Raw genomic sequence first — 25,698 nt, forward strand, 5'->3', positions numbered from 1 at the left:
TGTCTATCAGTCCGGTGACCACTTTACTATTCACTGACATCCTACAGTTTCTGTAAGGGTCGGGCGAGGAGTACTTCCCGAAATCCCTCTCAAAAACCAAAGATGCGTGTCTGTCGTAATGGCACTTCTTGAGTAAAGATTTCACTCTGAAGATCTCCTCGAGGCTACCTCCAATCAAAACGAGATGTTTGAGTTTCCTCCTCAGGCCGTTGTACAGGCGGTACCTGTCCAGGCATCTGAGGTTGGAGAGCTCTTGAAAGAACCTCGCCACACTCCTCTTGAACATCTCTCACCACTCTGACTTACTGCTACAGAGATCCAGTAATGGTACCTGGCTCTGCAGAAAATCCTCAAAAGACCATCTTATCTCTGCTTCCTCCAGGAGTGACGAATTCAGTCTTCACAAACCTCTGCCCATCCGGGGGGTCTCTGCAACATTCAGAGAAAACAATATTGTCACTGGTCGGAGAATTCCACCTCAACAATGGACACTGGTGAAGAGATGGCTTCCTCCTTCAAATAAAACCTGTCTATTCTAGACTTACTGCTGCCTCTATGAAAGTTGAACCCCTCGTGGCCTGGGGTGTGCCGAATGTGGACATCCACCAGGCGAGCCTCACTAGCTATGCTATTAAGTGCGACACTGTCAAAAGTCAACAGCCTGTCTCCAGAGCCTCCCCTATCGCGGGCTCTTGTGACTGTATTAAAGTCACCTCCAAAGACAACTTGGCGGCTGGTAAAAAGATAGGGCTTGATCCTCATAAAGAGACTCTTCCTGTCCTTTTTTGACTGGGGACCGTAGATGTTGACAAGTCTTAATTTTTGTCCCTTTATGAGGAGATCTAAGGTCAGGCACCTTCCCATTTCTAATTCAATAACTTGTCGGCATTCAACCGCTGCGGTGAAAAGGACCGCCACTCCGCTATACGGCTCGGCCGCAAGAGACCAGTAGGAAGGACCTGACCTACACTCCCTTTTTGCTTTATGTATGGCTGCCAAATCAGACAGCCTGGTCTCCTGCAAAAATAAAATGTCAGCTTCAATGTGTCTGAGAAAATCAAAGGCAGCAAATCTAGCCGTATCTAACTTAATGTTGGCAACGTTAATTGATGCCAGCGTCAGCAGAGTGGGTGCCGCCATCATGAGTGATTAGATTAGATGGCTTTCTTCCTCACACCCCCTTCTTCAGGGTCAAATGGAAAGTCCCTTGCTTCTTTTTTTGGACACAGATGTGTTCATAGCAAGGCATCCCCCGACCCCGTCGTCCTTTTTTTCAGGCTCTAGAGTTGCCTCCTCCCTGGAAGGAACTATGCCTCCACAAGGAGGAGACTCAGCGCCCTCTGTTGACCCTTTCTTTGCCCCAGGAACCTTGCCCTTTGCTTCCCCCTCAGAGGAGGAAGAGATGTCTTGAAGGGCTCGGATCCTATTGGAGTGTCCAACTGGAGGTGAGCAGGCTTCTCCTTCCAGTACTTGGCCCGGGGTGGGAGACGATCTTGAATCCCGCCTTCGTTTCCTCCTAGTGGCCCTTAGCTTACGCCTTTCTTCTAACCATCTCTTGCCTTCCTCATCCACACTTTCATAGTGGGAGGAATCTACAGAGTTGGTCTCACCCTCCTCCCTCTGGATCCTCCTGTCCTCTTCATCTAACTCGCTGTCCCTCAAAGCCTCAGCCGCGAGATTTGCCTCTGGAACAGGGGCCACCATCGACCCACCTGCTGTGGGTGCACCTGTCAGCTCCCTGCTCAGTCTGTGCTTCTCCTCTTTTGCCGGTTCTTCCCTGGCTCCTGAGCTCCCACACCTCTGCTGGTCCCCTCACCCCCGGAGGCCACATCACGACCCCCATCCATAGGGGCTGAGACCGCATTGGCAAAGGAGCGGGGACAGCGGCTAAATGGGTGTCCGAGATCACCACACAGGTTACACCTAATCTCTGTACAGGAGGTGGCTAGATGAGCAACACTCCCACACAGATGGCACTTCAAGGTCTTACAAGCGGCACTCAAGTGCGAGGGGTCACCGCACCTGTAGCAGAGTTTTGGCTGCCCCTGGTAAAAGGCCAGGATACGAGCCCTGCCGTGGAAGGCTGCAGATGGTGTGTGAGCCACTGAGCTACTGAACGCTTCAGCTTGACCATAAACGTCCAGGCCCCGGACCATATGCCGTGCTTATCCCTGTTCTTCTTGGGCATGTCAGTCACCTCTCCGTACCTACTGAGCCACGTCATGATATCAAAGCAAGAAAGTAACTCATTACGAGTCAAAACAGGGCTCGTTTTTCATCAGCTTGTAGTTCCCCCAGAAAAGTTCTAGGCCCTCTGGGCGAACGAAACTGATGTCAAACTCAGACGTTCCATAGGGGTGGATCAGGGCAAAGATGTCAACCGCCCTAAAGCCCATCTTCAGTAGGAGCTCCACTATCTTCCCCCTTGGAGGACATGGATCATTGCCCCTCCAACGAAGACGGACCACATTCCTAGGACCTGCGTCCTGCCCGGGTGTTAGTAGGGACCATACGGTCTCCCCCTTTAGCCCTCGGAAGGAACCCAAGACATGTCTCTCTTTCCAGAGAGATAGGTCCACCTCTCTTCCTCCAACTGTAATTGAACTCTCCCCTTTCCGTAGAGCCTCCAAGAGGCGCTGTTGCAAAACGCCCTCCCTAGAGCCTCGAGACAAGGAGGACCCACTCCCTCCAGCGGCGACATTGGCATAACTCCTACCAGGTGCTGTTGCCGCTGGAGGGGCGACTGGAACCTGCAACACTTCCTGACCCCCTGAACAAACTGTACCTGCTTATAGTAGATATATTCTTGTACATAGGGGGCAGTATTATAGTAGTTATATTCTTGTACATAGGGGGCAGTATTATAGTAGTTATATTCTTGTACATAGGGGGCAGTATTATAGTAGTTATATTCTTGTACATAAGAGCATAATTATAGTAGTTATATTCTTGTACATAGGAGGCAGTATTATAGTAGTTATATTCTTGTACATAGGGGGCAGTATTATACTAGTTATATTCTTGTACATGGAAGGCAGTATTACAGTAAAAATATCCTTGTACATAGGTGGCAGTATTATAGTAGTTATATTCTTGTACATAGGGATCAGTTTTATAGTAGTTATATTCTTGTACACTGGGGGCAGTATTATAGTAGTTATATTCTTGTACATAGGGGACAGTATTATAGCAGTTATATTCTTGTACATAGGAGGCAATATTATAGTAGTTATATTCTTGTACATAGGGGGCAGTATTATAGTAGTTATATTCTTGTACATAGGGGGCAGTATTATAGTAGTTATATTATTGTACATAGGAGGGCAGTATTATAGTAGTTATATTCTTGTACATAGGGGGCAGTATTATAGTAGTTATATTCTTGTACATAGGAGCATAATTATAGTAGATATATATTCTTGTACATAGGGGGCAGTATTATAGTAGTTATATTCTTGTACATAGGGGGCAGTATTATAGTAGTTATATTCTTGTACATAGGGGGCAGTATTATAGTAGTTATATTCTTGTACATGGGAGGCAGTATTATAGTAGTTATATTCTTGTACATCGGGGGCAGTATTATGGTAGTTATATTCTTGTACATAGGAGCAGTATTATAGTAGTTATATTCTTGTACATGGGAGGCAGTATTATAGTAGTTATATTCTTGTACATAGGAGCAGTATTATAGTAGTTATATTCTTGTACATAGGAGGCAGTATTATAGTAGCTATATTCTTGTACATAGAGGGCCGTATTATAGTAGATATATTCTTGTACATAGGAGGCAGTATTATAGTAGCTATATTCTTGTACGTAGGGGGGCAGTATTATAGTAGTTATATTCTTGTACATAGGAGGCAGTATTATAGTAGTTATATTCTTGTACATAGGGGGCAGTATTATAGTAGTTATATTCCTGTACATAGGGGGCAGTATTATAGTAGCTATATTCTTGTACATAGGAGGCAGTATTATAGTAGATATATTCTTGTACATCAGGGGCAGTATTATAGTAGTTATATTCTTGTACATAGGGGGCAGTATTATAGTAGTTATATTCTTGTACATAGGGGAGCAGTATTATAGTAGTTATATTATTGTACATAGGAGCAGTATTATAGTAGTTATATTCTTGCTCACAGGGGGCAATATTATAGTAGTTATATTCTTGTACATAGGGGGCAGTATTATAGTAGTTATATTCTTGTACATAGGGGGCAGTATTATAGTAGTTATATTCTTGTACATAGGGGGCAATATTATAGTAGTTATATTCTTGTACGTAGGAGCAGTATTATAGTAGGTATACTCTTGTACATAGGGGGCAGTATTATAGTAGTTATATTCTTGTACATAGGGGGCAGTATTATAGTAGTTATATTCATGTACATAGGGGGCAGTATTATAGTAGTTATATTCTTGTACATAGGGGGCAGTATTATAGTAGTTATATTCTTGTACATAGAGAGCAGTATTATAGTAGTTATATTCTTGTACATAGGGGGCAATATTATAGTAGTTATATTCTTGTACATAGGGGGCAGTATTATAGTAGTTATATTCTTGTACATAGGGAGCAGTATTATAGTAGTTATATTCTTGTACATAAGGGGCAGTATTATAGTAGTTATATTCTTGTACATAGGGAGCAGTATTATAGTAGTTATATTCTTGTACATAGAGAGCAGTATTATAGTAGTTATATTCTTGTACATAGGGGGCAATATTATAGTACTTATATTCTTGTACATAGGGGGCAGTATTATAGTAGTTATATTCTTGTACATAGGGAGCAGTATTATAGTAGTTATATTCTTGTACATAGGGGAGCAGTATTATAGTAGTTATATTCTTGCACATAGGGGCGGTATTATAGTAGTTATATTCTTGTACATAGGGGGCAGTATTATAGTAGTTATATTCTTGTACATAGGGAGCAGTATTATAGTAGTTATATTCTTGTACATAGGGGGCAATATTATAGTAGTTATATTCTTGTACATAGGGGGCAGTATTATAGTAGTTATATTCTTGTACATAGGGAGCAGTATTATAGTAGTTATATTCTTGTACATAGGGGGCAGTATTATAGTAGTTATATTCTTGCACACAGGGGGCAATATTATAGTAGTTATATTCTTGTACATAGGGGGCAGTATTATAGTAGTTATATTCTTGTACATAGGGGGCAGTATTATAGTAGTTATATTCTTGTACATAGGGACCAGTATTATAGTAGTTATATTCTTGTACATAGAGAGCAGTATTATAGTAGTTATATTCTTGTATATAGGGGGCAGTATTATAGTAGTTATATTCTTGTACATAGGGGGCAATATTATAGTAGTTATATTCTTGTACATAGGGGGCAGTATTATAGTAGTTATATTCTTGTACATAGGGAGCAGTATTATAGTAGTTATATTCTTGTACATAGGGAGCAGTATTATAGTAGTTATATTCTTGTACATAGGGGGCAATATTATAGTAGTTATATTCTTGTACATAGGGGGCAGTATTATAGTAGTTATATTCTTGTACATAGGGAGCAGTATTATAGTAGTTATATTCTTGTACATAGGGGGCAGTATTATAGTAGTTATATTCTTGTACATAGAAGCAGTATTATAGTAGTTATATTCTTGTACATAGGGGGCAGTATTATAGTAGTTATATTATTGCACATAGGAGGCAGTATTATAGTAGTTATATTCTTGTACACAGGGGGCAATATTATAATAGTTATATTCTTGTACATAGGAGGCAGTATTAAAGTAGCTATGTTCTTGTATAAAGGAGTCAGTATTATAGTAGTTATATTCTTGTACATAGGGGGCAGTATTGTAGTAGTTATATTCTTGTACATAGAGGGCAGTATTATAGTAGTTATATTCTTGTACATAGGGGGCAATATTATAGTACTTATATTCTTGTACATAGGGGGCAGTATTATAGTAGTTATATTCTTGTACATAGGGAGCAGTATTATAGTAGTTATATTCTTGTACATAGGGGAGCAGTATTATAGTAGTTATATTCTTGCACATAGGGGCGGTATTATAGTAGTTATATTCTTGTACATAGGGGGCAGTATTATAGTAGTTATATTCTTGTACATAGGGAGCAGTATTATAGTAGTTATATTCTTGTACATAGGGGGCAATATTATAGTAGTTATATTCTTGTACATAGGGGGCAGTATTATAGTAGTTATATTCTTGTACATAGGGAGCAGTATTATAGTAGTTATATTCTTGTACATAGGGGGCAGTATTATAGTAGTTATATTCTTGCACACAGGGGGCAATATTATAGTAGTTATATTCTTGTACATAGGGGGCAGTATTATAGTAGTTATATTCTTGTACATAGGGGGCAGTATTATAGTAGTTATATTCTTGTACATAGGGACCAGTATTATAGTAGTTATATTCTTGTACATAGAGAGCAGTATTATAGTAGTTATATTCTTGTATATAGGGGGCAGTATTATAGTAGTTATATTCTTGTACATAGGGGGCAATATTATAGTAGTTATATTCTTGTACATAGGGGGCAGTATTATAGTAGTTATATTCTTGTACATAGGGAGCAGTATTATAGTAGTTATATTCTTGTACATAGGGAGCAGTATTATAGTAGTTATATTCTTGTACATAGGGGGCAATATTATAGTAGTTATATTCTTGTACATAGGGGGCAGTATTATAGTAGTTATATTCTTGTACATAGGGAGCAGTATTATAGTAGTTATATTCTTGTACATAGGGGGCAGTATTATAGTAGTTATATTCTTGTACATAGAAGCAGTATTATAGTAGTTATATTCTTGTACATAGGGGGCAGTATTATAGTAGTTATATTATTGCACATAGGAGGCAGTATTATAGTAGTTATATTCTTGTACACAGGGGGCAATATTATAATAGTTATATTCTTGTACATAGGAGGCAGTATTAAAGTAGCTATGTTCTTGTATAAAGGAGTCAGTATTATAGTAGTTATATTCTTGTACATAGGGGGCAGTATTGTAGTAGTTATATTCTTGTACATAGAGGGCAGTATTATAGTAGTTGTATTCTTGCACATAAGGGGCAGTATTATACTAGTTATATTCTTGTACATAGCGGGCATTATTATAGTAGTTATATTCTTGTACATAGGGGGCAGTATTATAGTAGTTATATTCTTGTACATAGCGGGCATTATTATAGTAGTTATATTCTTGTACATAGGAGGCAGTATTATAGTAGTTATATTCTGGTACATAGGAGGCAGTATTATAGTAGTTATATTCTTGTACATAGGGGCAGTATTATAGTAGTTATATTCTTGTACATAGGGGGCAGTATTATAGTAGTTATATTCTGGTACTTAGGAGGCAGTATTATAGTAGTTATATTCTTGTACATAGGGGCAGTATTATAGTAGCTATATTATTGTACATAGGAGTCAGTATTAAAGTAGTTATATTCTTGTACATAGGGGGCAGTATTATAGTAGTTATATTCTTGTACATAGAAGCAGTATTATAGTAGTTATATTCTTGTACATAGGGAGCAGTATTATGGTAGTTATATTTTTATACATAGGGGGCAGTATTATAGTAGTTATATTCTTGTACATAGGGGGCAGTATTATAGTAGTTATATTCTTGTACATAGGGGGGCAGTATTATAGTAGATATATTCTTGTACATAGGGGGCAGTATTATAGTAGTTATATTCTTGTACATAGGGGATAGTATTATAGTAGTTATATTCTTGTACATAGGGGGCAGTATTATAGTAGTTATATTCTTGTACATAGGGGGCAGTATTATAGTAGTTATATTCTTGTACATATGGGGCAGTATTATAGTAGTTATATTATTGTACATAGGTGGCAGTATTATAGTAGTTATATTCTTGCACATAGGGGGCAGTATTATAGTAGTTATATTCTTGTACATAGGGGGCAGTATTATAGTAGTTATATTCTTATACATAGGGGGCAGTATTATATTATTTCCTTGTGTTATTTCCATCTTTGATATAACTTTTCCTTGTTCTTGTACAGCTTGTGATTGATCTTTGGCTGTATAGAGAGCACATTGCTGTTTGCTAGCAGTGACGGGTTTGGGTTTCTGTCCTTCATGTTTTCTGGTGGCTGTCATTTGTTCGTGTGATTTACCGCAGCTCATGGAGCTGCCGCCCTTCTAGTTGTCTACCAGGCAGGTGGCGGATATGTTTATGGACGTGCATGAGGGACCCTTCTATTGAACAGCCAATCACTTCATGTATTTTCATCTGAGCAGAGCCGAGAACTGAAGTCGGAGGTGATTTACGCGGATTATCCAGTAGTGAACTGGAAAAGGCTTTATGTCAGGGGACAAATTCATTTTCATAAATTGCAAGGGGCCGAGACAGATCTGGAACTGGAGCTGCTTCTCTGAGATTCTCAATTACAGTAGTTTCAGAAAGGATCTGGAAACAAGATTCGCCATAAATTAAAGTACCAGAGAAGATGAAGGTGCAATAAGCCAGAGAGTTATAGAAGCCCAGAACTTCTACATATGGCTCCCCCTTATAGCATTACTGCAAGAAGAGGGAAGATTGAGGAATGCAGCAAACATACCATCTCTAATTGTTTGTCATAAGACCCCAAATATCAAACACCTAATAAAAAAAGTCCCTGTACAGAAGCCGCCACAGATCCCATTTTCAGATCCAGCAGTGTTCCTCATAACCAACAGGGCTAACTCAATAGTTTAGATTTAACTGAATATTAAGTGCAAAGGTTTTATGCAGGTGTGGAAAAAATGCTGCAGAGTAAAAATTCTTCCAGGGATAGAAGGGTTAATAGTTTAATTTTGTCAATTAACAAAATGCAAATTGACTGAACATAAGAGAAATGTAAATTCCGCTTATATTTTGTGTGATGGCCTTCATCGGTTCTTCTCGGTACACTTGCACACAGTTCTTGAAGGAACTCAGCAGGAAGCTTTCAGACATCCTGTAGGACTAAGCCCGGGTCTTCTGTGGATGTCAGCTCGCTCGAATCCTTCTGTCTCTTCATGTTATCCCAGACAGACTGGATGATGTGAGATCCAGGCCCTGCGGGGCCAAATCAGCACTTCCGGGACTCCTTGTTCTTCTTTACTCTGAAGATAGTTCTTAATAGTATTGGCTGGATGTTGGGGTCGTTGTCCTGCTGCAGTATAAATGTGCAGCCAATAAGATGCCCACGTCACTGCCGCCTGCAGACACTCAATATTGTACTGCTCCCCATGATGCTTCACTACTACCTGCAGACACTCATTATTGTACCACTGTCCACCATGCAACACTGCTGCCTGCAGACACCCATTATTATACAGCTCCCCATGATGCTTCACTGCTGCCTGCAGACACTCATTATTGTACCACTCCCACGATGCTTCTCTGCTGCCTGCAGATACTCATTATTGTACCGTTCTCAAGCATGCAACACTGCTGCCTGCAGACATTCATTATTGTACCGCTCTTCACCATGCTTCCCTGCTGCCTGCAGACACTCATTATTGTACCGCTCTTCAGCTTGCTTCACTGCTGCCTGCAGACACTCATTATTGTACCGCTCTCCACCATGCTTCACTGCTGTCTGCAGACACTCATTATTGTACCGCTCTCCACCATGCTTCACTGCTGCCTGCATACAATCATTATTGTATTGCTCTCCACCATGCTTCACTGCTGCCTGCAGACACTCATTACTGTACTGCTCTCCACCATGCTTAACTGCTGTCTGCAGGCACTCATTATAGTACCGCTCTCCACCATGCTTCACTGCTGCCTGCAGACACTCATTATTGTACCGCTCTTCACCATACTTCGCTGCTGCCTGCAGACACTTATTATTGTACCGCTCTCCATCATACTTCACTGCTGCCTGCAGACACTTATTATTGTACCGCTCTCCACCATGCTTCACTGCTGCCTGCAGACACTAATTATTGTTCCGCTCTCCACCATGCTTCACTGCTGCCTGCAGACACTCATTATTGTACTGCTCTCCACAATGCTTCACTGCTGCCTGCAGACACTCATTATTGTACCGCTCTCCACCATGCTTTACTGCTGCCTGCAGACACTCATTATTGTACCGCTCTCCACCATGCTTTACTGCTGCCTGCAGACACTCATTATTGTACCGCTCTCCACCATGCTTCACTGCTGTCTGCAGACACTCATTATTGTACCGCTCTCCACCATGCTTCACTGCTGCCTGCATACAATCATTATTGTATTGCTCTCCACCATGCTTCACTGCTGCCTGCAGACACTCATTATTGTACTGCTCTCCACCATGCTTAACTGCTGTCTGCAGGCACTCATTATAGTACCGCTCTCCACCATGCTTCACTGCTGCCTGCAGACACTCATTATTGTACCGCTCTTCACCATACTTCGCTGCTGCCTGCAGACACTTATTATTGTACCGCTCTCCATCATACTTCACTGCTGCCTGCAGACACTTATTATTGTACCGCTCTCCACCATGCTTCACTGCTGCCTGCAGACACTAATTATTGTTCCGCTCTCCACCATGCTTCACTGCTGCCTGCAGACACTCATTATTGTACTGCTCTCCACAATGCTTCACTGCTGCCTGCAGACACTCATTATTGTACCGCTCTCCACCATGCTTCACTGCTGTCTGCAGACACTCATTATTGTACCACTCTCCAGCCCTTCACAGATCAAATTACCTTTTGCTGCAACTAAGTATTTTTCATTGTGACTCCCCAGTCCACAGCTCCTGCTGCCATCTTGTGCAGCTCAGTTCCTCTGTTTCCTGCAGTGTTGGGTCACCTAACCTTGTTTCTGTGTGGAATTTTTAGCTGAAATCCTTCCATGAAGACCACCTCTGGCCAAACATCTTCAAACAGTAGATGGGTGTACCCGGGTCCCACTGGTTTCTGCCATTTCTGAGCTGATGGCACTGCTGGAAATCTTCTTATTGTGAAAGTAAGCATGATGTATCTTTCATCTGATGTATTTTGTTGGCCAACTATTGCATCTACCGTCCTCAGCGCTGCCCATTTCTTATTGCTTTATTAAAAGAATGTGAACAGCACATATGGAGACCTCAGTCTGCTGTGAAATATTTGCCTGGGAGAGACTTCGCTCAGTCTTGCCATGCTTTATGATCTGTGACATTCAATTGTCTTCCACAACCTCACCTTTGTAGCGGAGTTTGGTATTTACTCGCCCAGTTTTAGGCCTCCTATGTAACAGGTGGGTGTGACCTGCCTGGTGGCAGGTTATGAGATCATGTGGCGATGACAGAGGTAGAGGTGGCACAGTTTTATAGCAAATAACTTTTACTGAACAGTAGCATTATTTACCATAAGTTGCTCCATAGGAAGGTTCATATACTTGAAGTTTGCGTTATAACTTGTCATGACTTTATGCCTACGTGTTTTCTTAAATCAATAGTAATTCAATGATCTTATGTAACTTGGCCGGGGCATACATCTCCTTTCTCATATACATCTTCATAGCAGCAAGGCACATCTTATGGGTCTTCCTTAATAATGCCTGATCCTTGTCTCATTGACTATAGCCTTATCTCTCATGCCCTTTTGTAGTTCTGTCCTTTCTCTACAGGGTGTGCCACATTGTAGACATATTTGCTTCAGGGGTTCAAGCACAATAACTGCAGCCTTATTCCTGCTTCATATTCATCAGAGCTCACTGGTCTAGGGGTGTCATCTGCTTCTGCCCCTGGGTCATCAGGGCTCACTAGTCTGGCGGTGTCATCTTCTTCTGACCCTGGGTCATTGGAGCTCACTGGTCTGGGGGTGTCATCTTATTCTGCCCCTGGGTCATCAGAGCTCACTGGTCTGGGGGGGTCATCTGCTTCTGCCCCTGGGTCATCAGGGCTCACTAGTCTGGGGGTCCAAAAAAGAAGAAGAAGTCAGGCAGTACTAGGAAATCAGCGGACTAACCAAGCAAGACTTGGAGAAAATCCCATGCTTTATTTCCACACATCAGGCATATTCACAGACGACGTTTCGACCATCTATCTATGGTCTTTGTCAAGCACTTTTGGTGTCCGGATCCTGGACGAGGCATGCACAAGTTAAGTACTCCCATACTTGATTAGTGTTTGCTATATAGTGCTGCTGAATATCTCTATTTTGGCCTAGTCTGGGGGTGTCATCTTATTCTGCCCCTGGGTCATCAGGGCTCACTAGTCTGGCGGTGTCATCTTCTTCTGACCCTGGGTCTTTGGAGCTCACTGGTCTGGGGGTGTCATCCTATTCTACCCAAGGGTCATCAGAGCTCACTGGTCCGGGGGTGTTATCTTATTCTACCCCTGGGTCATCAGAGCTCACTGGTCTGGGGGTGTCATCTTCTTCTGCCCCTGGGTCATCAGGGCTCACTAGTCGGGTGGTGTTATCTTATTCTGCCCCCGGGTGTTCAGGGCTCACTGGTCTGGGAGTGTCATCCCCTTCTGCCCCTAGGTCATCAGGGTTTAGTAGTCTGGTGGTGTCATCTTATTCTGCCCCTGGGTGTTCAGGGCTCACTGGTCTGGGGGTGTCATCTTCTGCCCCTGGGTTATCAGGGCTCACTGATCTAGGGGTAGCATATTATTCTGCCCCAGGGTCATCAGGGCTCACTAGTCTGAGGGTGTCATCTTCCTCTTTTTCTGGGTCATCAGGGCTCACTAGTCTGGCCGTGTCATCTTCTTTTGCCCCTGGGTCATCAGGGCTCACTGGTCAGGGGGTGCCATCTTCTTCTGCTATCAGATCATCAGGGCTCACTGGTCTGGCCATGTCAGTTTAGTCTGCCCCCGGATCATCAGGGCTCACTGGTCTAGTGGTGTCATCTTCATCTGCCCCTGGGTCATCAGAGCTCACTGGTCTGGGGGTGTCATCTTCTTCTGCCCCTGGGTCATCAGGGCTCCCTGGTCTGGCGGTGTCATCTTCTTCTGTCCCTGGGTCATCAGAGCTCACTGGCCTGGTCCCTGTTGGCAGCTCCCCAGCATAGGTAAACTGCCTTCTGCACTGCCCTGGCTCGATTGCCTCCACTGCCTTAAGGGCTCATTCACAGGGACGTGTGCAGATTGCAGTCCGTATATACACAGTGTATTTGTGCATTTGTGGCCCTGGCTGAGTTTTTGTGTGCGCATATTCACTGCGTATTTACACGCACAAAAAATACAATGCAAGCCGGACCCATATACGTGCAAATACATGGTGAATATGCATGTATCAGGGCTCATTCACACTAGTGTATTTGTGCACTGTATGATGCATGTATTATTCATGCGTGTAAGCGTTCCTTCAGATGAGCGTAAGCGCAGAAATACTCGCGATAGATGGCCTTTTGCGATGTGACAGTCGCGCTATCGAGCGTGCATTGATGCTTTCTGTGCTGCTGGGGGCCGTGTACATCGGCGCAGGACACTCCTGCACCATGATTTAAAACACTTTGCAGCCTAATTAGTCTACGGTTTTATCGATTTCCCCGTGAAATTAAGCAGCTCACTGCACAGATTGAAGGCGCAAATGTGCACCTAAATAGAGCACGTGTGAAATAAGTGCGCAAAAGGGAAAGTGAGAATGAACACACTGAAAACAATCGGTTCTATTCTCTACACAACACGTGCGCAAAATTTGCATATGCAAATGCTCTCATGTGAGTGAGCGCTCATACAGATTGCAGAGAACCTATTGATTTCAAGGGGTTTATTGGCGTGTTCGTATTTTTCACGCAATTTCCGTTTGCAAAAAATGCAGCCTGTATTAATTTGGTCTATATTATGGACCGATATAGCCAAGTGAAGTCAATGAGGATAGGCATGACTCATGGATTCACTGCGTATTTGCGCATTCGCATGAACTTAAGTGGCTATCTTGGTTGGTAATACGGAACACCACAGGGCCTGCCGCGCCGCGCTTCATTTAACGCATCAAAAAAATCCCATTGAATTCAATTGCATTACTGCATGAAAATGCGCCCGTGTGAATGAGGCCCAAGACCTTCTGCATCTGGCTCTGTCTGTGTGCAGCTGCTCTGCTCAGGAGCCGTGATACCATAAAGGGGTTCTCCAGGGTTGGAAGAACATGGCTGCTTTCTTCCAGACGCAGCGCCACCCTTGTCCATTGGTTGTGTGTTGTATTGCAGCTCTGGTCCATTAAAGTGAATGGGAGCTGAACTGCAATACCAGACACAACCCATGGACAGGGCTGGCGCTGTGCCCGAAAAAAAAACAGCTATGTTCTTCTAACTCTGGAAACCCTTTTAACCCTTCTATCTCTGAAAGCATTCTTACTTTGCAGCATTTTTCCGAACCGCCTTAAGTTCTACATCTTACCTAGGTATAACCTGGGCTTCTCAATGATGTGGCAGTATTGTCTGGCTCTTCTTCTTATAGCACTTTTCTTCCTTTTGTTGGATTTTCTCTTTCCATATTCATACCATTAGTCTCTCGGCGTGTCTATAATGGCATTAGCCGGGGGTGGAGGACCGCAGATGGGCTCCAGGTTGTGAAGGACCCTTCGGAGGAGATTGGCTTTACTTCTGGCTCTCTGCATTGTGTCTCTTCTCTATATCTGTTGCTCTGGATGGGCCTGGAGTCTTTGCCAAATGTAGGAAGCCCCTCAGGCCACTGCATTGGATAACATGGATCTGCAGCCAGCAGCAGATGGTAGGCGACAGGTCCAGCTTCCAGCATTTGCTGCAGGATCGCCCGTATCAGCAATGTTAATAGCGATTAGTTCCAGCAGATTATGAAGCTGATATTTTATATCCCTCCCTTTATGGCGATGGAGGAGGCTGAAGAAGGTTACATGCAGCGCTCACAGAGGAACAGGCATTCCAACATTCTGAAAATTGCTCTTTTATTTATTTGCAAGCAAAATATGAGAAAAAGAGGATTTCTGTTATGTCCTACATGATAAAGAGTGTGGTAGAAGATCTCTGCCTGTCATCTCATCCCAAATACTAGAAGAAGCTGCATCCTACAAGAGCGGTGTCTGAGTGCATCATGGCTGAATAACAAGAACTACCTCTTCAGGGAACATTTATCTTTATTATTAAGCCAAATGATGTTTTACATGTAATACCACTCCTGACCACATGGTGTGCTGTTATGTGATAAACCACTGATAAGTGTTACATGTAATACCACTCCTAACCACATGGTGTGCTGTTATGTGATAAACCATTGACAAGGCTTACATGTAATACCCCTCCTGACCACACGGTGTGCTGTTATGTGATAAACCATTGATAAGTGTTACATGTAATATCCCTCCTTACCACATGATGCACTGTTATGTGATAAACCACTAAACCACTGATAAATGTTACATGTAATACGACTCCTGACCACATGGTGTGCTGTTATGTGATAAACCACTGATAAGTGTTACATGTAATACCACTCCTAACCACATGGCGTGCTGTTATGTGATAAACCATAGACAAGGCTTACATGTAATACCCCTCCTGACCACACGGTGTGCTGTTATGTGATAAACCACTAAACCACTGATAAATGTTACATGTAATACCACTCCTGACCACACGGTGTGCTGTTATGTGATAAACCATTGACAAGGCTTACATGTAATACCACTCCTGCCCACACGGTATGCTCCTATGTGATAAACCATTGATAAGTGTTACATGTAATAACACTCCTGACCACATGGTGGGCTGTTATGTGATGATAAACCACTGATAAGTGTTACATGTAATACCACTCCTGACCACATGGTGTGCTGTTATATGATAAACCACTGATAAGTGTTACATGTAATACCACTCCTGACCACATGGTGTGCAGTTATGCAATAAAACCATCATATAGTAATAGTATGCAAGGCTGAAAAAAGACAAATGTCCAACCAGTTCAGCCTTTTTCAACCCCCCCTCCCCCCCCCCCCCCCCCCCCCCACACACACACACACACACCATTCCCCTTGTTGATGCAAAGGGAGGCAAAAAACCCAATGAGGTAGAAGCCAATTTACCCTATTTGCCTATTTGAAGTGGAAAAAATCCTTCCACACCCCATAATGGCAGTCAGAATAATCCCTGGATCCACCTTTGAAAGTTCCTACCTGACTCCAAGACCTGTATCAACAACCCCTTGATATGTGGCACATGTAATACCACTCCTGACCACATGGTGTGCTGTGATGTGATAAACCATTGATAAGTGTTACATGTAATACCACTCCTGACCACATGGTGTGCTGTTATGTGATAAACCATTGATAAATCTAAGGCCCCTTTAGGGCCCATTTATATTGGACGAGTGTCGGGCAAATGATGCCCGACACTCGTCCCTATATCCCCGCGCTCCTGCACAGGAGCTAGCACAGCTGGCTCACACACAGAGGGGCCAGCGGGGGGGCGGGGCAGTGCAGAAGATCTCTCTCCTCTCGCTCCCCCGCCCCTGTCCTTTCACATAACACAGGCGCTGTTCGCTATTGAACGGCGGCTGTTTAAACTGTTTAAACATTGTTTGCCCGACACTCGTCCAATATTAATGGGCCTTTACACGGAACGATCTGTTGGGCGCAGATGACCAACAGGTCTTCCCATAAAAAATGGTTCCTGTACGTTTCCACAATAACAATCATCACTTGAATAGAAGTGGCGCAGCGGGGGATCGTTCCAGGCCGCCTCCAGTCACAGTAAACAGTCATTCATAATGAAGGTCTGCCTGTTCACATGGGCCAGTACATTGTTCAGTTTTCTGTATGCTGAAACTGAATGACCAAAAGTGAATGAATTCTTGTTCCTCATTCAGTCAGTGCAGCATTTACACTGATCATTCAAGTTCCCGATGGATTGCGGGAATCCGAACGGCTATTGGCCTGTGTAAAAGCGCCCTTTACATGTTACCATTCCTCACCATGTGGTGTGCCGTTATGTGATACAGTTATTAATAGGTCTAAGGGCTCCTTCACACGGCATATGGGTTTTTACGCGCCCCTTAAAGAAACACATTTGCGCAATGAATGAGGTACTTTTGTGTGCGTATCTGTGGATTGTACTGTACATTTTTACGCATGCAGGGCCTGCTCGTATGTGAACGCAACACCCCCCCCCTCCCCTGCCATGATTTAAAAGGCTTTTCAGCCTAATGAGGTCCAGACTCATTCTTTTTCTGGTGATTTTGCGCTATTTTTTGCGCATCCTTTTGCATATTGCGTGTTGCAAATGCACACAAAATAGAGAATGTGGAATTTTTATTGTGTGCGCAAAGAAATGTGAATGAACCCATTGAAATGAATGAGCTGTATTCTTTGCGTTTTGTGTGCGTAAATTTTACGAGTGCGAATACGCCATGTAAAGGAGCCTCAGGGTGCTTTTAGACTGGACGATTCTCGTTTGCATAAGCGAACAAGCCAGTTACGTCACCGCTAGCTTTTTCGCTTTATTGCAGCCTGTTTAGACAGGCAGATACATCGTTAACTTGTTCAATGAGAATCACTCAGTATCATTCAGTGTTACGAGCCAACGATGATTTCTATGCCTACATAAAATGAATGATGAGTAGGAAGCGAACGATTCTCATTCATCGTTCAGTTGTTGGCTTGCATTTAGAACCAACCATTATCATTCACTTTCATTCATTTGAAGGACTTTTTGAATGATATAATTGCTCTGTCCATGACCACATGGTGTGCTGTTCTGTGATAAACCATTAAAAGGACTACATGCAATACCACTCCTGACCACATGGTGTGCTGTTCTGTGATAAACCATTAAAAGGGCTACATGTAATACCACTCCTGACCACATGGTGTGCTGTTCTGTGATAAACCACTAAAAGGGCTACATGTAATACCACTCCTGACCACATGGTGTGCTGTTCTGTGATAAACCATTAAAGGAGATGTCCCGCGCCGAAACGGGTTTTTTTTTTTTTTCAACCCCCCCCCCGTTCGGCGCGAGACAACCCCGATGCAGGGGTTAAAAAAACCACCCGCACAGCGCTTACCTGAATCCCGGCGGTCCGGCGTCTTCATACTCACCTGCTGAAGATGGCCGCCGGGATCCTCTGTCTTCGTGGACCGCAGCTCTTCTGTGCGGTCCACTGCCGATTCCAGCCTCCTGATTGGCTGGAATCGGCACGTGACGGGGCGGAGCTACACGGAGCCGCTCTCTGGCACGAGCGGCTCCATAGAAGACTGCTGAAGACCCGGACTGCGCAAGCGCGGCTAATTTGGCCATCGGAGGCCAAAAATTAGTCGGCACCATGGAGACGAGGACGCTAGCAACGGAGCAGGTAAGTATAAAACTTTTTATAACTTCTGTATGGCTCATAATTAATGCACAATGTATATTACAAAGTGCATTATTATGGCCATACAGAAGTGTATAGACCCACTTGCTGCCTCGGGACATCTCCTTTAAAAGGGCTACATGTAATACCACTCCTGACCACATGGTGTGCTGTTCTGTGATAAACCATTGAAAGGGTTACATGTAATACCACTCCTGACCACATGGTGTGCTGTTCTGTGATAAACCATTGATAAGTTTTACATGTAATACCACTCCTGACCACACAAAGTGCTGTTATGAGATAAAACAATAGATTAATCATTTATTATCATCCATGTAGAAATGCAAAGTCCTACATCTGGGCAAGAAAAATGAAGAAAGCCCATACAGAATGGGAGGAATTGGGCTAAGCAGCAGCACATGTGAGAAATACTTGGGTACACTAATAGATCATAGACTGAACATGAGTCAACAATGTGATGCAGCAGCCAAAAAGGCAAACACAATTCTGGGATGTATTAAGAGAAGCATAGAGTCTTGATCACGTGAGGTCATTATCCCCTCTACTCTTCCTTAGTCAGACCTCATCTGGAATACTGGGTCCAGTTCTGGGCACCCCACTTTAAAAAAAGACGTAGACAAACTGGAGCAAGTTCAGAGAAGAGTTACCAAGATGGTGAGCGGTCTGCAAATCATGTCCTGTGAGGAACAGTTAAAGGATCTGGGAATGTTTAGCTTGTAGAAGAGAAGGCTGAGGGGAGACTTAATAGCGGTCTACAAATATCTGAAGGGCTGTCACAGTGCAGAGGGATCAGCCCTATTCTCATCTGTACAAGGAAAGACTAGAAGCAATGGGATGAAACTGAAAGGGAGGAGACACAGATTAGATATTAGACAGTGAGGGGGATCAATGAGTGGAACAGGTTGCCACGGGAGGTGGGGAGCTCTCCTTTAATGGAAGTCTTCAGAGGCCGGACAGACATCTGTCTGGGATGATTTAGTGATCTTGCACTGAGCAGGGGGTCGGACCCGATGACCCTGGAGGACCCGATGACCCTGGAGGTCCCTTCCAGCTCTACTATTCAGGATTCTATGAATGATGACTGTATATAAATATAGCCCCATATATACATGCGATGACATCCTTATAGCATGGACAGCTATGTAACGTGCTGTCGCCTTCCCTTCCTGTCAGTAACCGGCACAGATGTGATGAAGATTTCCTGGTGTCTCAGAGACCCATCTTCCTCCCCATTACAAGATCTCGGCTTCCTTTGTAGAGGATCAGGATTAGGATCCTCCAGCTGAAACTTATCACTTTTTACATTTGTAGAAGAATCCCAATTACAGCTATGCAAATAAAATGCAAAGCCGCTGCGTCTCCGGCTGATTGCTGCATTACCATCTCCACTTGCCGAGGCTCACTGCGCAATTTAAATCAAATGCATTCATTGTGTGTCTCTGAATACGGGGAGCTCCATGTTTATGTCCACTGTGGGGGACCTCATAGAAAGTCACATCTAGAGCTGCCGAAAGGTTACACTTTACCACAATCCAGCACTACTCTTCTGCTTGACAGCCTCCCGCATGGTTGGCAATGTATGGTTAATGTGGCCAAGACCCAATGACGGCACCAAGGGGGCTTATTTTATGCCAACACACCTGACAACACTGTGGTCTTCTGTTCTCGTCCAAGCATAGTAATACCAGCGGGATTGGCTGCCTTTGTAATGTTATGGAGGGGCTCCTGAATCTCCTATGATGGCAGATGGGTCCAGGAAGTGTCATGTGTGTTGGATTTCACTATGCCAGATCCTTTGATGCCTCTGGAGATGAGCTGATGAGAGTCCAAAGACTGGCTACAAGAATAGTGGAGGGTCTCAAGAGCAAAACGTATCAGGAGAGAATGGAAGAAGTTATTTGGTATAGGCGTGTGGAGATGACAGAGGGGTCTAGTGTGGGAGAGAGCAGTCTGCAGATTGGCAGAGGAGTCTGGAAGAGGACAGAGGGGTCTAGAGATTGACAGAGATGTCTGGCAGAAGACAGAAAAGTCTTGGTACAGAGAACTCTGGAATGGTACAGTGGTGTATAGAGAGGGACAGAGGAGCCTGAAGGTGACAGAGGAGTGTGGGGTGGAACAGAGGATTCGGGCAGAGGGCAGAAGAGTCTGGAAATGGACTCAGAAGTCTGAAGGTGCCAGAGGAGTCTGCAGGGGGACAGAGGAGTCTGAAAAAGGACAGAGGAGTATTGAGGGGGACATAAAAGTCTGTAGGAGGGACATCGGATTCTGGAGGGCTATAGAGGAATGTGGAGGTGACAGAGGAGTTTGGAAGAAAACAAAGGAGTATGGAGAATGATAAAGAAGTCTGTAGGAGGGGGCAGAGGTGTCTGTAGGGGACAGAGAAGTCTGGAGGAGCACAGCGTAGTCTGGAGAGGGACATAGGCATCTGATGAGGGATGGAGGAGTCTAGGAGGGAATCGAAAAATCAGAAGTGGAACAGAGGAGTATGGAGGGAGACAGCAGTCTGGAGGGGACAGAAGAATCTGGAGGAGACAGATGGATCCTCCAGACTCTTGTTCCTCTCTCCCTAATGTATAAAGATGCTCGATGTATGTTCACCCGAGCCAAGACTGCATTTTATAGGGAAGTTCAGCAGAGTATTGTAACTGTCTGCCGACTGACCATTTATCATATGGCTAAGATGTATGAGTACTCTATTCAGCTTCTTTCTGATATAGACACTTGGTTACCCTGACCTACCTGCATATTCATTTCTACCCTCCTGCCTCACATCCTCAGCAGTACACCCACCTCCAGAAAGTTACTCCTGACTCTGCACCCGATTAGTCAGCATCGTCTTGGTGAGTTCAGTGAAGTGAATCTACCTGTCCAGCTGACCAGACTTTAGGCTGACCTCAGGTGACCCATGGTCTGTTCCTACAAGAGCCACCCATGCACACCTCTTCTAACGTCAAGGCTCATCCCTCATGTCTTTGTGGATCATTCTCACTATTGATCTAATTGGTGAATTGATGAAAGAGTAATTTGGAAATGCACTAATTTCTGGAGATACAACAGGAGACAACACATCTGGAAAGCTTCCCCTAGAGCATCTACGCTGGTGACAGATTCCCGGTCTTATGTCTGGCTTTATTACAGCGCGCTTCTGTCTTGTACTGTGTCTTGTTAATTTCAGGAAGGTTCGATGTGTTCTCCTCTGATACAAGCCCTGGGTTACACCATGTTATTAGTGCAGGATGAAGGCTCCGCCGTCCGCAGGTTCTCCATGCTGGTGACAATCTTCATCCATTCATTGCTGTGTACAGTACCTGCTGTCACTTCCCGTCTCCTGCTTCGGGCTACGACACCTTGTACCGAGCCGTAATATCACTCTCCATCTTGTCTGCAGATTTGTCTGCTTCTTTTTGTTTCTGTTTCTCCTCCTTGGAGGTTTCTTATTGTCCTTTCACCAGGTCCGTCATGGTGATAAGACTGCTGTCACCAATCTGTGATGTATGGCAAACAGGTCAGGCCATAGGGTGCACTTATTTCCAGGTCCCTGGATCCTGTACTCATGCAGATTGGAGCATAAATCACACCCCAAATGGTCCCTTATGCCCCAAAACAGTTCATTGCCACCACTGACCATTTATTTACGGTAGGTCAGGCATCTCGATTCTGCTTTCTGACTGGATCACCATCACTACACCTTCAGGGTTATAGATCACTTTAGAGCTACAAGGACTGGCTAATAATGGTTAACGTGGTTGTCCAGCTGTAAACTATGGATGGTCTATCCTCAGGATAGATCATCACTAGTAGATTGGCTGGAGTCTATCATTCAGGACCCCAACTGATGAGCTGTTCTTGGGGCCGGTGCACTCATGTACTAACCTGATTTCTGCAAGAAGCAGACAGCTCCATTCTTACTGCACACTTGGTTTACATGTACAGCTCCAATTCACTTCAATGGGGACATTGCCTGTAATACCAGGTCTGGCCACTGCAGGAGGAACTGAGCTTTGTGCTTCCTGCAGAAATCAGCTCAGTGCACACACCAGCCCGCACAACAGAGGATCAGTGAGAGTCCGGGGTGACAGACCCCCAGTCATCAGCAAAAAATAATAGAAATATATTAGTCTAGGACGTTGCTTCAAATAGTCGTGGTTGTGAGGAGCATGCAGAAATATGGGCCGTCCTGTATCAGATACAGCTCCTTGGTCTGACAGTTTGGGAAGGTACCCCCCCCCCCTCCCCCACAGCTTTAAGGGCTCTTCAAGCAGCACCTCTGACCTCCGCCATGACATCATGGAGAGGCTGGATAAGTGGATTTTCCAAATAAACGCAAAATGTAATATTTTAGCCATATTTTCCCAGAAGGTGCTATAGGTGGGAAATAATGGCCACCATATTTCAGAACATGAATATACAAGCAAATAGATGCCAAACATCAGATGTGAACGATGATTAACCAAGGGTGTATGTGGTTCCACAGGTTCCTGAAATCACACGACAATGGGAGGGAAGGCATTGGACCCGTGGGTGACTCCCGATGCTGAAGATATAACTGGTTTCCAGCTAAACCTTCTGGATGACCCATAATTCCAGTTATTAATGTCTCCTTTGATCTATAACAGTATTTCATCTCAGAGACATCCAGTCCGGGTATATGGATGGTGCCCACAGGATGGAAACAATTGTGAGAAGGCTGCAGGCTGGTAATTTAGTTATGGAGACACAATGAGCCATAAGGATGCCAACTGCCACATCCACCACGCTAACTGCCACATCCTCCATGCTAACTGACACATGCTCCATACTAACTGTCACATCCTCCATGCTTACTGCCACATCCTCCATGCTAACTGCCACATCCACCATGCTAAATGTCACATCCCCCATGCTTACTGCCACATCCTCCATGCTTACTGCCACATCCTCCATGCTACCTGCCACATGCTCCATACTAACTGCCACATCCTCCATGCTAACTGCCACATCCTCCATGCTAACTGCCACATGCTCCATACTAACTGCCACATCCTCCATGGTAACTGCCACATCCTCCATGGTAACTGCCACATCCTCCATGCTAACTGCCACATCCTCCATACTAACTGCCACATCCTCCATGCTAACTGCCATATCCTCCATGCTAACTGCCACATCCTCCATGCTAACTGCCACATCAACCATACTAACTGCCACATCCTCCATACTAACTGCCACATCCTCCATGCTAACTGCCACATCCACCATGCTAAATGTCACATCCCCCATGCTTACTGCCACATCCTCCATGCTTACTGCCACATCCTCCATGCTACCTGCCACATGCTCCATACTAACTGCCACATCCTCCATGCTAACTGCCACATCCTCCATGCTAACTGCCACATCCTCCATGCTAACTGCCACATGCTCCATACTAACTGTCACATCCTCCATGCTAACTGCCACATCCTCCATGGTAACTGCCACATCCTCCATGGTAACTGCCACATCCTCCATGCTAACTGCCACATCCTCCATACTAACTGCCACATCCTCCATGCTAACTGCCATATCCCACATGCTAACTGTCACATCCTCCATGCTAACTGCCACATCCTCCATGCTAACTGCCACATCCTCCATGCTAACTGCCACATCAACCATACTAACTGCCACATCCTCCATACTAACTGCCACATCCTCCATACTAACTGCCACATGCTCCACGCTAACTGCCACATCCTCCACGCTAACTGCCACATCCTCCACGCTAACTGCCACATCCTCCATGCTAACTGCCACATCCTCCATGCTAACTGCCACATCCTCCATGCTAACTGTCACATCCTCCATGCTAACTGCCACATCCTCCACGCTAACTGCCACATCCCCCATGCTAACTGCCACATCCTCCATGCTAACTGTCACATCCTCCATGCTAACTGTCACATCCTCCACGCTAACTGTCACATCCTCCATGCTAACTGCCACATCCTCCATGCTAACTGCCACATCCTCCATGCTAACTGTCACATCCTCAATGCTAACTGCCACATCCTCCACGCTAACTGCCACATCCTCCACGCTAACTGTCACATCCTCCATGCTAACTGCCACATCCTCCATGCTAACTGACACATCCTCCATGCTAACTGTCACATCCTCCACGCTAAGTGCCACATCCTCCACGCTAACGGCCACATCCTCCACGCTAACTGCCACATCAACCATACTAACTGCCACATCCTCCATGCTAACTGCCACATCCTCCACCCTAACTACCTCATCCTCCATGCTAACTGCCACATCCTCCACGCTAACTGCCACATCCTCCATGCTAACTGCCACATCCCCCACGCTAACTGCCACATCCTCCACGCTAACTGCCACATCAACCATACTAACTGCCACATCCTCCATGCTAACTGCCACATCCTCCACCCTAACTACCTCATCCTCCATGCTAACTGTCACATCCTCCACGCTAACTGCCGCATACCCCATGCTAACTGCCACATCCTCCATGCTAACTGCCACATCCCCCATGCTAACTGCCACATCCTCCACGCTAACTGCCACATCCTCCATGCTAACTGTCACATCCTCTATGCTAACTGCCACATCCTCCACGCTAACTGCCACATCCTCCACGCTAACTGCCACATTCTCCACGCTAACTGCCACATCCTCCACGCTAACTGCCAAATCCTCCACGCTAACTGCCACATCCTCCACGCTAACTGCCACATCCTCCACGCTAACTGCCACATCCTCCACGCTAACTGCCACATCCTCCACGCTAACTGCCACATCCTCCACGCTAACTGCCAAATCCTCCACGCTAACTGCCACATCATCCACGCTAACTGCCAAATCCTCCACGCTAACTGCCACATCCTCCACGCTAACTGCCACATCCTCCACGCTAACTGCCACATCCTCCACGCTAACTGCCAAATCCTCCACGCTAACTGCCACATCCTCCACGCTAACTGCCACATCCTCTACGCTAACTGCCACATCCTCCACGCTAACTGTCACATCCTCCATGCTAACTGCCACATCCTCCATGCTAACTGTCACATCCTCCACGCTAACTGCCACATCCTCCACGCTAACTGCCACATCCTCCACGCTAACGGCCACATCCTCCACGCTAACTGCCACATCCTCCACGCTAACTGCCACATCCTCCATGCTAACTGACACATCCTTGGAGTTACAAAGGCTGAACATGGGGTCAGAAAACCCCTATTCAGGTGTTACAAGAAATCTAATGAATATTAATTGAGCATTGCTTGTGGCCGAATATAGGGGGTACAGGTTGAGGGGCACTTGGGGAACAGTGACCACAATATAATCAACTTCCAGCTGTCAATCAATAGGAAGCCTTATCAGGGAGCGACAAACAAACTAAAC

The 25,698-nt window shown here is 44.7% G+C and overlaps 1 protein-coding gene across 1 annotated transcript; it reads right to left on the reverse strand.

Moving 5' to 3' along the window:
* Nucleotides 1–22,926: 22,926 nt before the first annotated feature.
* LOC136628686 (methyl-accepting chemotaxis protein 3-like) lies at nucleotides 22,927–25,476 on the reverse strand. The gene has a single exon (XM_066604792.1). It carries the CDS (start codon nucleotides 25,474–25,476, stop codon nucleotides 22,927–22,929), a length of 2,550 nt encoding a protein of 849 aa, XP_066460889.1.
* Nucleotides 25,477–25,698: the final 222 nt, after the last annotated feature.

The sequence above is a fragment of the Eleutherodactylus coqui genome, chromosome 5, assembly GCF_035609145.1.
Source record: "Eleutherodactylus coqui strain aEleCoq1 chromosome 5, aEleCoq1.hap1, whole genome shotgun sequence".
In the NCBI taxonomy this organism is placed as follows: domain Eukaryota; kingdom Metazoa; phylum Chordata; class Amphibia; order Anura; family Eleutherodactylidae; genus Eleutherodactylus; species Eleutherodactylus coqui.

Coding starts and splice junctions, on each gene's coding strand:
- LOC136628686 (XM_066604792.1), bottom strand. CDS start 25,476: ATGGAGGATGTGGCAGTTAGCGTGGAGGATGTGGCAGTTAGCGTGGAG.